The sequence below is a fragment of the Staurois parvus genome, unplaced genomic scaffold, assembly GCF_062004578.1.
Source record: "Staurois parvus isolate SC_StPar_1 unplaced genomic scaffold, SC_StPar_1.0 ptg000031l, whole genome shotgun sequence".
Lineage (NCBI taxonomy): Eukaryota > Metazoa > Chordata > Amphibia > Anura > Ranidae > Staurois > Staurois parvus.
In genome coordinates this window covers 17,344,184-17,360,763 of record NW_028317827.1, presented here as the reverse complement: position 1 = coordinate 17,360,763, position 16,580 = coordinate 17,344,184, and the positions used below count along the sequence as shown (strand labels likewise).

The following is a 16,580-nucleotide window of genomic DNA, read 5'->3' as shown; positions in this document are numbered from 1 at the left end:
TCTGACAAACGGGACAGGTCTTTATGTAGCTTTCGCACTCTCTGGCCATATTAGGCCACCAGAAAGTACGCTGCAGCAGCTCCAAGGTCTTACGTACCCCAAAGTGCCTGGCCAGCGGGTGATCGTGGCAGTATCCTAATACCAATGTACGGGCCTCCTCAGGGGCCACAATCTGATCCTCCTTCCAGAAAAGTCCTTCCCTATTTAGTAAGGGGACACCGGGTGGACCTTACATCCCTACGGACGCGGTCTGCAGTTGCGAATGGAGCTCCGATTGGAGGGCTAGGAAATTTCCTGGGGACAGGATTGTGTCTGGCTTGGGATTCTCTTCGGGATCCCCAAACATGCTGGAGAGCGCGTCTGGTTTTGTGTTCTTAGACCCTGGCCTATAGGTTATATGGAAAAAGAACTGTGAAAAGAACAGCGCCCATCTGGCTTGACGTGGCCTCAGACGTTTAGCTGTCCTCAGATATTCTAGGTTCTTATGATCCGTAAAAATCAATATTGGGTGTACCGCTCCCTCTAACAAGTATCTCCATTCCTCTAGTGCCACCTTGATCGCCAAGAGCTCCCGATCCCCGATATCATAATTCCTTTCCGCAGGAGTTAGTTTCCTGGAGAAGAAAGCCACCGGGTGCATGAGCTCTTTGATGCCCTTCCTCTGGGACAGGATCGCCCCGACCGCATTCTCAGATGCGTCCACCTCCAAGATATATGGCAAGGATGAATCAGGGTGGCTCAAAATAGGAGCTGCCGTAAACAATTCCTTTAAGGCCTCGAAAGCCCTCTGTGCCTCAGGTGTCCATTGGAAGCGAACTCCCTGCCTGGTCAGCTGGGTGATCGGGGACACTAGGCCCGAAAAGTTCTTAATGAACTTTCTGTAAAAGTTTGCAAAGCCGATGAAGCGTTGGACTGCTTTCTTGTCGGTGGGGGCTGGCCAATCTAAAATGGCCGAAACCTTTTGGGGATCCATGGCTATTCCCGTGGGAGAGATGGTTAGACCCAGAAACGAAATACTACTTTGTTCAAAGCAGCATTTGTCTGCCTTGGCATATAAGCTGTGTTGGCGGAGCCGTTCTAACACGCGCCTCACGTGACCTCTATGGTCCTCCAAGGTTGGGGAAAAAACAAGGATATCGTCCAGGTATACGATGACTAAGATATCTAGGTAGTCCCTGAACACATCGTTTATGAAATGCTGGAAGGTGGCAGGGGCGTTGCATAGGCCGAAGGGCATAACCAAATATTCATAGTGTCCGAATCTGGTACGGAATGCTGTCTTCCACTCGTCCCCCTCTCTGATACGGACTAAATTATAGGCACCTCTCAAGTCTAGTTTAGTGAAGACAGATGCTGACTTCAGCCTCTGAAAAAGTTCGGGGACTAGTGGTAGCGGATAACGGTTCTTTACTGTGACTTTATTCAAGTTCCGGTAATCTACGCAGGGCCGGGGGGACTTGTCCTTTTTCTCCACAAAGAAAATGCCCGCCCCGGCTGGTGACGTGGAGGGTCTAATAAACCCCTTATGGAGGTTTTCATCGATATATTCTTTTAGTACCCCTAACTCCCGTTCGGATAAGGGGAATATACGCCCAAATGGGATTTCCGACCCTGGGAGGAGATCAATTGGGCAGTCATAAGCTCGGTGCGGGGGGAGAGTGTCCGCCTCCCGCTTGCTAAACACATCCAGAAAACTATGGTAGACTGAAGGAATGACTTGCGCCAGCTCCGCATCTGTCTCTAGACACAACAAAGTCGGCGGAATCGGGGGGATCTTAGGGAGGCAATGCTGCTGGCAGTATGTGGAGAGGAACTGGATAGAACCCGCCTTCCAGTCCACCTGGGGATTATGGGCTCGTAACCACGGGAGCCCCAAAATAATTGGAAATAATGGGGATGCTATGGCATCCAACCGAAGGAGTTCTTCATGATGGGTCGATACGGTAGTACGGATAGGTGGGGTCTCGTGGTCCACCACCCCTGACTTAATACGTGACCCATCTGCTAGAAAAATATTCAATCCCACCTCCTTGGTTTGTAGAGGAATTTGTTGCTGAACTGCAAAGTCTAAATCTATGAAGCAACTACACGCCCCAGAATCCACAATAGCCGTGGTCACCACTGTTCTCCCCGGCAGCTGAAGTGACACAGGTACCGCTAGATAACTAGTGTTGCCCACACTGTTAGAAGTGACCGTAGAGAAAACAGCGGAACACTTACCCCTCTTGGCTGGACAGGTACGTACCACATGGCCTGCTCCCCCACAGTAGAGGCAGAGATGGTTGGTAAGACGCCTCTGGCGTTCCTCAGGTGTAAGTGTCGGCCGTGTCCTTCCCGATGGCCCGGTCTCGGGTGTATCCATAGCATCCTGATTCTGGCTTGCCGGCTGCAACTGGGCTGAAGCCTGAGGGGGTGTTCCCGTTGGTCCTTGTCCTTGGTTGCACCTTTCCTGCCTGCGCTCCCGCAACCGGCGGTCAATTCGAATAGTCAAAGCTATTAAGGCCTCCAAAGTGCTAGGTATGTCTATTCGGGCCAATTCGTCCTTCAGGGATTCAGCTAACCCTACATGGAACTGGTGGTGCAGAGCTGCCTCGTTCCATTGGCTGTCACTACGCCAACGCCTGAATTCGGCGGCATAGTCCTCCACTGTCCGGTGACCCTGCCTGAGCATATATAGGGCCCTCTCGGCCGTTGCGGTGCGCAGCGGGTCCTCATACAAGAGGGCCATAGCCTCAAAAAATACTGTCACTGACTTCAACAGTGGGTCTCGATTCTCTCGGAGCTGGTGGGCCCAGGCCTGGGGTCCCCCCTGTAGTAGGGAAATAATGAACCCTACCCTCACCGATTCGGAGGAAAAGGTCCGAGGCTGGAGGTCAAAGTATAGCTGACAGGAGTTACGAAAGGCCCTGAATCTACTTCGGTCTCCAGAAAAACGTTCCGGTGTGGGGACACGGGGTTCTGGTGCGGGTAACAACCCCGGTGTCTCCCTAGTGGGTTCCCCAGGCCTACAAAAAAAGAAGGGTTGTGAAAAGAAATTCACAAAGAAAGCGGCTACATTATGAACAGAATGTGATACTCAGAAAAATTTCCAAAAATTATGCTTTATTACACATACAAATTCGACATATGGGCAATCGCCCTGGTTTGCCATCACCTGACGAAGCTGAGTGAGATACGCCCATCGGCGAAACGCGTTGACGTCATACGTCAGATACGTCACTTCCGGTCATGCGCATTAGGTGGAACGCACGCTGACCTACAAGGAGGAAGCCATTTTCACATGCCATGAGGCAAGCCTAGGCAGCACAGGCGCCGAGAAGAGGCTGGAGCCCGCGGTATATCGGTGGATGTCAGCGGTGGCTCCCTGGCCTCCTCGGCCTTATATGGCAGTACCTATGAAGGATATTCTTTCTTCTCCTATTATCCATTGCACAGGTGGTGAGTGGACTGTTGCAGGACACTAGATATATGGTCCTATGTGACATATATGACCTATATATCCTGTATAGAGTGTAAGCTCTTTCAGTGACTTTCCACATATTGTCTGTTTCACTACAGGATGGGGACATCATGGTGCTTTGTATAGGAAACAAGATATACCACATGTATTTCAACAGGCAGAAGATCTATTGGGATGTGTCTTGTTTTTCTCACAGAAAGTGGTATGTAGTCCACATGTAGTGGTGAAGAAACCATTTCAAGCAGTGCGCTGCTTTTTGCATCTATCCTTCCATCCCGGTAAAAAATGGGGCATATTTTTATTCAAGAGCCCTAGGAAACAGCTGGTAATAATCACAGATGAATGGGCCCCAACCACTTGTGCCGGCATAGGAATGTACTGCATCATTTACATGACATTTGTTTCATATAGGCCTAGAGGCATGCCTTCTTTTTGACGCATACTGTGCTTGCTGTACTGCATACATGTGATATTTATATCTATGGTATAATTTTTTGAAACTCCCTGTTTGGGATATAACCACTCTGGTAGTAGCATAGTCTACACATCTATAACATGTGTTATGGTATACCTATGGTATAATTTTTTGTATACACCTCCTTTGGGAAGTGTTCACCTATGCGCCAGTGCCACAGGGACTTTAGACTCTTGTAGTCATTGTCCTTGTTGCACAGGTATTTAGACCGGTACTGGTGTCATTTTATATGGTTTTAGGTCTGTGTGTATTGTCTCATACTGAGGTGATGGTAAACCAGGGCGATTGCCCATATGTCGAATTTGTATGTGTAATAAAGCATAATTTTTGGAAATTTTTCTGAGTATCACATTCTGTTCATAATGTAGCCGCTTTCTTTGTGAATTTCTTTTCACAACCCTTCTTTTTTTGTATGCCTTTTTTGGCTACTGAATGGAGACCATTTACTGGGTGATACGGTAATTTATTGTACGACCTCTTAATAACTATCTTTAACAAATGGGTTCCCCAGGCCCCCTGGTAGAGGTAGCTAAGGTCTGCATGCGACTGCCCAATTCCGCATAACCTTCCTGTAGGCCCCTAATTCCCAGTGTAAGGGTCTCCATCTGTTGGCAGATGTCGTCCAGAGGGGAAGTTCCCCTTCCAGGCTCAGTCATGGCCGCAAGGTACTGTCAGGCTCCGCCCAACGGGATCTCTAGTGGTCCACGGCATGGGGTTTCCCAGGACACAGAGTCTAAGTTCCAGTCTGCCTTTTCACCAGGGCCCCTGATGGTGGGGATGGACTTGGTGCAAGACTGAAACCAGGTCGCATTCCAGGGCACCCCCGGCGGCGGCAGAGGGGTCCCGCTGAGGGTATGTGCCCGGTTTGAGCCTGCTGTGAAGGGGACGACAGATCCCGATCCGAGCGGGATGGATGGGATGACAGATCCCGATCCGAGCGGGATGGATGGGCGACTGTCAGGAGTAGGCGAGGTCAGACTAGCCGGGTCGGTATTGTGCTGGCAGCGTGGTACAGGGGGAGTAAGCGGAGAATGGTCGGGGTCACAAGCCAGGTTCAGCAGGTAGCGGGTAGCGTGGTACCGAGGGTCAGGCAGAGGGATGGTCAGGAACGAGCCGGGGTCAGAGCAGGAGAAGGTCAGCATAAAACAGAACAGGCAGAGTTTGGCAACAAGGAAACGTACTACAGGACAGGAAACAAGACCTTGCGGCAACTTGGAGATGCACAGGGCAGCTTTAAATAGAGCTCCCTGCTCTCCCATTGGTGCGGCCATGATCGCTACTGCGCATGCGCGGCCGCCGCCGCGATCGCCGAGGACTCTACGCTTGCCGGCTGGGACGGATTGGCAGTCTGCGCATGTGCGCACCGCCGAGGACCCGGGATCCCTGACAATTGGGCTTTCCTGACCATGCCTCCAAGGATGGCTGACTGCTTTCTTTCTGGAGGTGAGTGCTGAAGGAACATCCCTCCCGTGATTGCTGTGTTCCTAGCACACAGCACATCACATATCAGGACATGGGCTCTCTGATTAGCCCCCCTGATCATGTGATGGCTGTATCCAATCACGGTTATCACACAATGTAAACAGAGGTTTGTGCCTTTGTATCGGCTCTCTTTTTAAACTTAGTGAGAGCTCAGCAAGGAAGGGGAGAGGAGGACCACTGCAGCCTGTGTTTACCTGTGCATAGCTGATGATTTAACTGTGCAGCTACACACGGATCACACAGAGTGCAGGCATCCCACACCAGTGCACCAAACACCATCTGTCTGTTGTCCAAGTGTACTACTGCAGGTATAAATGACTTGTACCTATAGAAATACATACCTAGAGGAGCCTTACCAGCAAATCATTGCCCTTTCCTACATTTTGCACATTCTTATTTCCCAATGGGCAGTGGTATATTTAGGTTTTGTGCTACCCTAGGCAACACAAAAATAGGACACCCCCTTCCCGGCAGAGAGAGAGCCTGACACCAACCAACACCAGACCCCCCCCCGGGGAGAGATCCTGACAGTGACCAACAACACCCCTGCCTCATCCCCCCCCCCCACCCGAGAGAGCCTTCCACTAACATTCACCCCCACACCCCACCCCATGGCAACAGAGAGACACTGACCTTCACAGCTCTGGACATCCCCGAGAACGACAGTTCTGCATATACCATCATACAGCCCGCAGTCTCTTTCAGATCCCACCTGATCCCCCCTTAAAAAATGCTGCCCTAGGCCTGTTTTGTTCTTTAATTTGGGAGGCAGAGTAGTTATAGAGTGCTTTATTAACAAATTCAGACATTCATAAAACACATGCAGCCTTCTGAGTATATCATAACATGAACAGGAACTACTGTAGAACTAACTTGTACAGAGTATAGAAAGTATTATACATGTAACAACTGTAAATGGTGACATCTACAGGCCAGAGGTATGAATGCCACACTGCCCATCACAATGATGGGTCAATAAGAATATTGGGAAACAAGGACTAGAAGGACGTAAAAGAAGGCTGGCCCCACTTCATCGATAAACAAACAAACAGAGAGGGGTCCAGCCAAGTGCATTATCCAAGGATCAATTTATTCAAAAAATAGATAAAATTATACTCACAAACATTCTGTGAAAGGTCACAAAACAAATGTCACCATTTGGTGTAAAATTCGCTAAGACCCAATGGATCCCAAGGAAGAGGGTTTCCCTCAAAATGCATCAGTATTTGCCTTGGTCCTTGAATGGCTCCTTTCTGGCATCACAGGGTCCATTGGGTCTCAGCAAATTTTACACCAAGTGGTGTAATTTGTTTTGTGACCTCTCACAGAATGTTTGTGAGTATAATTGTATCTATTTTTTAATAAATCGATCCTTGGATAATGCACTAGGCTGGTGCTCTGTCTGTTTGTTCACAGTTACCTTTTGGACTACCCCAGTCATCTGTGAGAGCAACAAGGCCCATCATAGCCATTGGTCTACTTTCATTATCCATGCACTCCATGTGATACAATTAGGAGAGTGGCCTCTAGTCCTTCTCACTCATGCACAGGAGATTTTGATTATTCTATTTGTACTTCAACAATTTTGCAGATAAAACATGCTTTATTGAAATTTTCAAGAAAAATGCAATACAAACATGACAGCTCCCACAAAGGACAGGGGACAACAGCTGCATTTTACACAAACATGGGCTTAGTCATTACTAAATTTCACCTGTTAGGAAAAAGCTTAAATAATGACTACCTAGCTGATTTCAATTAGTGATTTCTCAACCTTTCCATAGACAAGCTAAATACAAATCAATCACTAATAGAAGACAAAAGAAAGAAAAATGGAAAGAAAAACAAACATAACGGCACGAGGAATCATAAATATATACATTTATTTTTATGTATGGGGATTAATTCACAAATAAATATATAAACACCCATATAAAATTGTGTTTTTATTTATGTTAAGTATGAAAAAAACCCTCATGGTCTACCTATGCCAATAGAGAAACAAAATGACCAAATAAAGTAATACATTGAAACAAAAATAAAAAAAATTGCCAAAAGAAAAACAAAATAATAAACATCAAAGACTTAGTCATAAAAAAATGAGTAACATCCCATTCAAAGTTTAACCCCTAAGGGATGTGATTCTACAATTAAAGAATCCAAAAAACCTCTCTTTTGCATAGGAGACGAAAAACATCTCCCCCTCATGCTGAGATCTTAACTTTTGCTATTACCTGAACACCAGCTGTTGTACAATCACCTGCATACATGGAATTGAAGTGCTTAGCTACATTAATTGAGCAATTAGTTCTCATATCAGTTAGATGTTCACGGAATGTCTTTTAATCTTCTGCTAGTACGTACCACATATTGTACACAGCATAAATTACAAGTGATCAAATAGATCACATGTTTTGTAATAAATTCATAAAAATTATTTTATAAAATTTGCCAGTATGAGTGGAACAAACATTGTCACCCATAATGACGTGGGAACATGACATACATTCCGAAGCAGCACATTTAAAGTTGGAGGATTGGGTGGAGGATTGAGATGACACAGGAGTAGACAAACTAGGAGATAACGCTTTACCTAAAGAAGGTGCACTTCTAGAAATGATATTGATACCATTACTAAGAATTTCAGAACAGGTATGATCGTTGTATAAGATAGGTAACTATCTATGGATAATATTACTTACCTATCTGAATTCTAGACTGTAAGACAAAACCGGAGAAGGGCGGCTAAACCTTTCTGATTTACTTTTCTTAGCACCCTTAAGTATATCTGAACTCTCTTTGTTTTTAGCAATTACATAAGCCCTGTCAAGGGCCCATTTAGGGTAACCTCTCTCAATAAATAGCTGATACAACAATTTCAATTCCTGTTCACAGTCTAATGGATCGCTGCATATGCAGCATATCAGTAAAAACTGTCCCACTGGTAACCTTTTGATGGTGTATTGAGGATGACTTGACTGTGCCAATAAAAGATTGTTACCTGCAAGAGGTTTTCTATACAATTGAGTACCAACCCGCTGCCCCTCTGCAACCAAACACACATCCAAAAATGTAATGTTGTTACTGTTTGATTGTCCAGTGAAGGACAAATTACAACTATTGTTTTTGATATACTCTAGAAATTAATCCAATTTTAATTCAGTGGTATTGCAGATCAGCAGCAGGCCATCAATGTACCTATAATACACTTTAATTTGGCCCATAAATGGATTTCTATCTCCAAAGATGTGGGATTGCTCCCACTAACCCTTAGAGAGGTTGGCTAGTGAGGGCAAAAAGGTAGCCCCCATCGCAGCCCCACACCTCTGGAGATAGTATACATCATCATAAATGAAGTAGTTGTGCTTCAATAATCGAATGTCTCTACAATATAGTTACAATGTTTAGTGGATAAATCAGTATAAGATTTTAAATAGAAGGCTACTGCTCTACACGCCAGGTTATATGGGATTGAGGAGTACTGGCTTGCCACATCACATGTCAGCCAACAAGACTCTTTTTCCCAGATAACATCATTCATTACCTGTAAAAGGTTATTGGTGTCCCTCAAATACCCCAGCAAACCTCTAACTAGTGGCTGTAATTGTCCATCTAGCCATTGACCAACTCTTTCATTCGGGGATCCAATACCAGTGACTATTGAACGACGTAACAGAGGATCCAAGCCTATATGGGGCTTGGGAAGATGGCAAACAGTCAGAATAGGATATTCTGGAATAATGGTCTGTGCTTATTTTTAGATAAACTCCCTTTTCAATTAGATTTATCAGAGTCATTTATAAGCTCTAGCTGAATCCCTCTTTAATACTTCATATGTCCTATTATCTGCTAACTATCTCATGGCTTCTTTTCCATAGACCTCTGTGTCCACAACTACCACCATACTAGCCTTGTCTGCATTGTGAGTTACAATGGATCTATCATGCATTAAATTCTGTAAAGCTGTCCTATCCCCACAAGTAAGACTGTCTGAAATAATATGGGGATTTAAGGAAACTTTAGCAGTTATTTTAGCTAAATTACACTTCACTAATCTCTGAAATGTATCCATCTCAGCACAACGAGAGCCGACAGGATAAAAATCAGAGCAGGTTTTAAACAGCACCTTATATGTACCTTGGGTGTCTTGATCTACACCCAAAGACAGACCTCCCAAGGAATAACAGCAAGTTCCCACATTACCTGGAACCATTCCATTGGTGCATAAAGGAATAAGTTGCATGGCTCCACTCACTGTCCTAAAATAAAGGAATAATCCTCTTATTTTGGGGATATTAGATAGAATGAGACATGTAAATAACTTCTGTTCCATAAAAACATCACTGTGCTACATTTTAATTCAGTTTGAGGGCTTTTTAATTCATTTAATTCAGTCTTTTCTAACCATAACACTAATGATTATACTTGCAAGGTTTGAAAACTGTAACTTTTTAACAGTGTGCCAAAAGGACTGATTAAAAAAAATACATACTCCAGAGCCAACAATGTTTTCTGGGCTTGTCAATTTCTGTTGGTAACAGTAATCTGAACAATGCATTTTCATTTCTTCCAGCATCAACTATGGACAAGAGGAAGTCTTCAACCAAAGGTAAACATTGACTATTTGAGTTATATAAAAGTGTACATCAGGGCAAAAAAAAACAAAAAACATTCAGTATACCAAACTACTCAGACCCACCTACTTTTCCAGGCACCTAACATAAAGTCTACTCATTCTGTAGTCCCAAGATAAGGCCTGGGAGAGCCAATTAATCTCTTTGAGACAACACAAGGAAGGGAGCACTGGACAGCTCCAAATTTCTGATCAGCACTAAAGTTGAGTATACACATAGCAAAATTCAGCCAGTTCAGCAGGAAAACTCTGTTCAACAGAAGACAGTCTACTTACTTCTGTTGAACAGTCCTGCTGGAAAACCAGCATTTGATCAGTGCATGCAATGGCTGCAGCGCTGATCTGTGTATTCTGACGGAAGGAGGATCCCCACTGTCAGAATACAATAGCATGCCTCCTCATCACTTGTGTAGAAGTGGGGATCTGTGGATTTTATTTCATTCAGCCTACCGGTTGAATGAAAGAAAATCTATACATGTATACCTTATTATATCAAACAGCTATAAGAAAGTGCTTACAATGGTTCATTTAGAAGACCAAAATGGTGCATTTATGAGAAGTAAATTTTTTGGGTTCATATACAATTTCAGTACCAGGGTATAACTAGGAGAGTAGCAAATGCAGCAGCTCAGAACATATTAGTAAGAAAAATACTTGAAAATGCCTTTGAGGATCATGCATGACCCAGACAAATGAATCTGATTCTCACAAGTATAATATAATCTGCCTTTATTTCATTTTACTGTGGAATTCAACATTCCCAGTTATACATCGGTTATGCATGCTTAAAGGGCCTATCTACCAGGTAAAGGGTTCAAATTTACTAAGGTTTAATATGTAGAACCGGAGTCTTCACTCATTTCAGTACATGGGGCACACTGGGGTTGATTTACTAAAGATAAATAGACTATGCACTTTGCAAGTGCAGTTGCTGCAAAGCTTAGTTAATGAGGTAAAGCTTCACTTTGCAAAGATTACTCAATCACATGCAAGGAAATTTAAAAAGCAGCATTTTTGCTTGCACATGATTGGATGGACATCACCAGAGCTTCCTCTCATTTACTAAACTCTGGAGCAACTGCACTTGCAGAAAAGTGCACAGTTGGTTTGCCTTTAGAATATAAATTCCATTGTATTTTTTACAAATATTCATGAGCTGAAAACAATTCCTATCAGAGTCCTCCTTACATTAGAGACCCCTTACATCAAAGTTACCCCTTATATAAGGGTCCCCCTTACATCAGAGTGTCCACTTTATCAGGGTCCCCCTTACATCAGAGTGTCCACTTTATCAGGGTCCCCCTTACATCAGAGTCTCCACTTTATCAGGGTCCCCCCTTACATCATAGTCTCTCTTTAGATCAGAAGCAGGGACCATAGGCAGGCTTTGCTGAACTTAATTCTCAATCTATGCACATTGAGGATACACCACTGACCGTATCTATGGGCCATGGTGGAAAAGGAGTAGAGGCTGTTCACCTAGCAAAAGATATATTAAGAAAAACAACAGAATTTGCAAGCACATGGTTGGGTATTCAAAACAAACACAAGTTCATTTTAATTTACTATATTTTTATATATGTTACAACCTTCACTCCTGTAGTAAATGAAAAATATAGTATTACAAAGAGGAGGTATTTTTTGGAAGTATAGAAACTGAATAGCTGATATTGTGGATCAATTTGATGTATAGTACATAAACTTTCATATAGGGTTTGTGTACACAGATGTTGTTTAGCTGCATTTAACAGGCATTTGAAATTCAAGTCAACAAATGATCATTTATCTCAGTGGTGCATTGTGCATGGCAGGTTTGAGGCTTTGCATTATAATCAAAATGAGAGTCCAACTGTAAAATGTATTCCATTAAAAGATTTTGATGCATTCCATACATGTAGCCAATGTGTTTTGGGGGACAAAGAGCACCCCCTACATCAGGGCTTAAAGTATTAATGAAGGTGAAGGTTGGAAATGAATATTACGTTGTGATTATGCAGGTTCCACAGCAGCAACTCTCTTTACCATGTACTCCTTGAATCCACCCTCAGCCTTCATCAATGTTTTAAGCCCTTTAGTACAATATACTGTATTTGAGATACCCGCCCAGTGCTTTACATATTTTAATAAATCTATTTCCACACAAATCCATGGGATAAAGCTTTATCTGGGATCCAGCACCTTCTACCCTCCTATTTCATTCAACAGTGCCTGCATTGATTTGGTGTTGGAGTATTCTAGTCATCTGCTCCTGAACACATCCTGGACCTCTGAGACCCCAGACAGTTTCATGGGACAGTTCCATTGTTTAAAATCCTAGCAGGCTTAAAGTAGACCTTGTACTTCTGGTTATGAAGGCTCATGTGATGGAACATGTGACTGACATGTGACTGAGTTGAACCAATCTGTTATTTTACAGAGGAGTCCATAGCACTGTAGAAGCCATAATGGGTGATTGTAGCTTTTGCTTTTACTCCCAGTGGCTGAACAGAGTGGCAGTGTGAGCAAAAAGAAGGTAAGTATATGTGTCTGTGGAAGTCTGCTTTGAAATGCATTGGTTTCTTCGCCCTGCATTGGCAAGCATATATTCACTTTAATGAGGCTATAGACTATAGATGTCAAACGGGCGCAATCTGACTATCAGAAGAGTTCTATCTGGCTAGATCAATGCATGTTTTCACTTTGATGGTTAGTGGGAAGGAGACACCTCCAGTGCCAACCTAATTAGGGGTTTCAAACAGATGCTGTATAATCAATCTCTCCCCACTCTTGCCTTAGAACTTTAAATTGGGGGGTGTATGCCAGTGCCAGGTCTAAAATTGATCATCTTATGTTTATAGTTACCTTTATTCAGTAAAAAAGTTCAAGGAATATATTTCTGGGTGCAAAGTGCATTACCCACAGCAATGAGAATCCACCCTGGTGAGACCCTGTAAATTATATTGGGTACGGTGGTTTACAATACATTGCACTTAGAGTGTTGCTCGTTGAACTTTCCTGAATAAACCTGTAAGTATGTTTAGAAAATAACTTGTTTTCATATAAAAATACACATTCCATATAACATTGTTCATTATACCTTACTTGCTTATCTTGTTCTTTCCAGAAGGAGAACTCCAGTATCTGGCAGATGGGTAAGCATTTTCGAATGTGTTGTGATATTATTTAGTCTTTTTTCAAGTTGCTGGCAAGTGAACATTTCACACATCAGTTATTTTATTGTTTTACAATACATGAGAGATGACATGCATATTTCCCATTAAATTGTTGTATTGACTATTCTGCCAGCTACAATCCCATTAACTAAATTAAGCCAGACTAAGGCATTTTGTTTTTAAAGTTTGTCTCTTCCTGTGAGAGATGAAGTGTGTCCCTTTGTAAATTGCACAAGCACAAGTCAGTCATAAAACATGTCTTCAACTGACTGGCCTGTAATGCTGGATGATGTTGTAGCACTAATAAATAACATTACATTATACTATTATTATTTCTGTACATTGGAAATGTCTCTGTGTATATAGAGGACTCAAAGCCAAGAAATCAAAAGTCTCTCCAAGTAAAGAACTGCTTTTGCATGCTCTACTGGTGGAGACAGAAAGGGACCCCCTTCCAAGTTGGTCAGCCTAGAAGCAATGTAATCCTCTCTGCCTGTAATAGATATCACACCGGTTAAGACAATTTTCATGAAATGTTCCTGTATGTTCTATGAAAATTTCTGTCTGGTGTTCAGTACAGGGACATAACATGAGGCTATGCACTCTCCTGAGGCTAGGTCATTATTTACTATAGTATGAAAATAGACAAGGTTTCCACTCACTGTCTTCGAACATACCTGCTCCTGAACCCCACTGGCTTATAAACGTATCTCCTTGGTATATTCTCAGTTTAGCTGACTACCTATGTCAACAGCCCATGCCTATGTGATTTGGTAGGAGGAAAATCTGAAGGCTCACAATTCAGCCCTTGATTGCCATGATGTTTGGTCCGCCACTGCCTCCTGCACCATTAATGTTACAACACTCGAATCTGCCTATAAAGTGATGACCAGATGGTATATGATGCCCTCCAGATCAGCACATGTTCCGGCTACTGCTTTTGAGGATGCCAGACAGCTGGTGATGTTCTACATACGTGGTGGACCTGTCCTATGTTGAGTCATTTTTGGTCTTTTCACTATTGCATGCCCCACTAGAAACGCTGCTCACTAAGTACCCTTGGCTGCCCCTCCTGCATTTCAACTCCCTGGACATTACTAAGGACTAACTTAAATTGGTTCATTTTGTCCTGCTAGCTCACAATCGCTAAAGCATGGAGGAAGGAATTTACCCATTTCTCAGAAGCTGAATCTCACCTAGATGGCATCTTTATTATGGAACAGCTGACCAGTATTCTTACTTACCCTCATGCCAAATTCCTAAAAATTTGGAACCCATGGCTTACACACCAATACCCAACAAGTTCCTTTGTGAGCCTGGCAGCTGTGTAAGAGGCCTACTAGTGGACCGGATACCCCCTGCATCACACTCCCGCTCCCACTTCCTTTAACTCCTTATACCCCTCTCCCTTATCTCCTCCTAACCATTTCCCCTCCCCTTTTCCCCTTTCCTTTTTTGCTCCCTTTGGGGGAGGCAGAATCTTTTCTCTCTACTTTCTCTCTTTTTATCTCTTATCCATTTTCTTTTTGAAAACGAGTTTTTCCAAGACGAATTGATGCCATGTTACATACCAAGGCCATTTTGCAATACTGGCCCAGTGGCCACTGCTCTTATCATTGTCTTGTACTACTGACCATATGTTCCTGATAATACCTTGCTGTTTGTATTGCTTTGACATGACTGATTTTTTTATTGATACGTTGATTACCCAGCTTTTGGGCATTTGCCTATACAGTGTATTTGTACCTCTTTTTACCAAAAATAGAATATATTGAAAAGAAAATAAACAAGGTGTGTTATAGGAAAAAGCAGCTGTTTTCACTTCAGTCTTGTGAAGAATCAACTCAGTTTCTCCACCTTAATGAATGGTTGAACTGCACACCAGCTCACTTTAAATAACTTAACACTTCTGAAATTAGGCCCAGGCCGACTTCTTACCACATTAAGTGGAACTAAACCCATTGAATAAAGCCAATCTAAACCCATCAATTTAAAGCAGAACTAAAGACACTGATTAAACGGTTTCCCAAAACAATTACATTCAAGACACGTAATGAATAACAAATCATCCAATGGCTGGTGTCATAACTGATTACATGAACAACTCCATGCCAACTGAAGATCAAACAGAGGTAGAGGATAGGAGGGTTTTCTGCTTGATGCCAAAATAGTGCCCCAGGAAACTGTGACATTTCCTTCTAGTCATTTCTACTGTACACACAAATGTCTGACCCACCATGGTGTAACTGGCTCGAACACGAAAACCTATTTTTTATAATAAAAAATCTAAATGATACTTTCATCTGTGAAGTGAAGGAGAAAGACACAAATATTCCTGAACCACAGTCAGAGATTCATTCTACAAAAGTACTCTAGGTCCTTGTTTGCTTTACTACCGTTAAAAATTCAAGTAACATTGAAAAAATATCTTGCTGATTACCTTTATTTCCTTAGATTTGAAAAGAAACCCAAGAAAAAGAAAGAAAAAGAAATTCGAGTGGGATTCTTTCAGTTGGTAACTATCTGAGTTTTGATTTTCATTAAATAGGCAACAGATTTTCAGTAAGGCCCCTTTCACATGGGGAGGACCTGTCAGCAGATCTGCTTGCTCTGATCTCCGTTGATCCCTGCTGAGCAAGTGAAAGACAGGTTCGTGTCTGCTCCGCTGCTGCAGAGACACAGACACAGCTCTCTATTGGCAGTCAGATGGAAACGGACCCTCAATCTGTTTCCATCTGACTGCCATCCCATCCAATGGACTGAGGGGGAATGGATCTCCATCTGTCTCTTTTTGGTGGATCGAATTTTATGCCGGTGGGTGTAAACAGACATATATTCCATTACACCCGCCGCTCCATAGAGGAGAATAGAGGTGCCAATCAGGTCTGGACTAAAAAATGGGCAGGCGAACCCGGTCAGAACGTCCGTTTGCAAGAGAGAAAGGATAATAAACCGGGATAAGACAGATATAGAAACTTTACCAGTGGTTGTAAATCTGTGACATGAATTATGAACAAAGCATATCCCTCTATAGTGTGTATTTGGCTCAATTCAGAACACACTGGGGTTGACTTAATAAAACTGGAGAGTGCAAAATCTGGTGCAGCTGTACATGGCAGCCAATTAGCTCCTAACTTCAGCTTGTTCCATTATGCTTTGACAAAAAAACTGGAAGCTGGTTGGTTTCCATGCAGAACTGCACCAGATTTTGCACTGTCCAGTTTTAAATCAACCCCAAGTGTCATTTCTCTCGCTGCCTTGTTCTTTAGTTATCTACACGAGTCACTTCTGACAAGTTTTCCTGACTTAAGAGGTAAAAAGGTGACAGGGGAGGGACCTCCAACACATAGCCTGTGATTGACAGCTTCAGCTCTGTTC

The 16,580-nt window shown here is 43.1% G+C and overlaps 1 protein-coding gene across 2 annotated transcripts in view; it reads left to right on the top strand.

The window, feature by feature from the left end:
- Window positions 1-9,998: 9,998 nt before the first annotated feature.
- LOC149470831 (bile salt export pump-like) overlaps window positions 9,999-16,580 on the top strand; it is a 102,727-nt gene continuing 96,145 nt past the window's right edge. For both annotated transcript variants that reach the window (XM_089660381.1, XM_089660389.1), the window contains exons 1-3: window positions 9,999-10,026; window positions 13,154-13,181; window positions 15,657-15,717. In XM_089660381.1, the coding sequence (XP_089516507.1) occupies window positions 9,999-10,026; window positions 13,154-13,181; window positions 15,657-15,717 (117 nt within the window). The remainder of the gene's footprint in view (window positions 10,027-13,153; window positions 13,182-15,656; window positions 15,718-16,580) is intronic.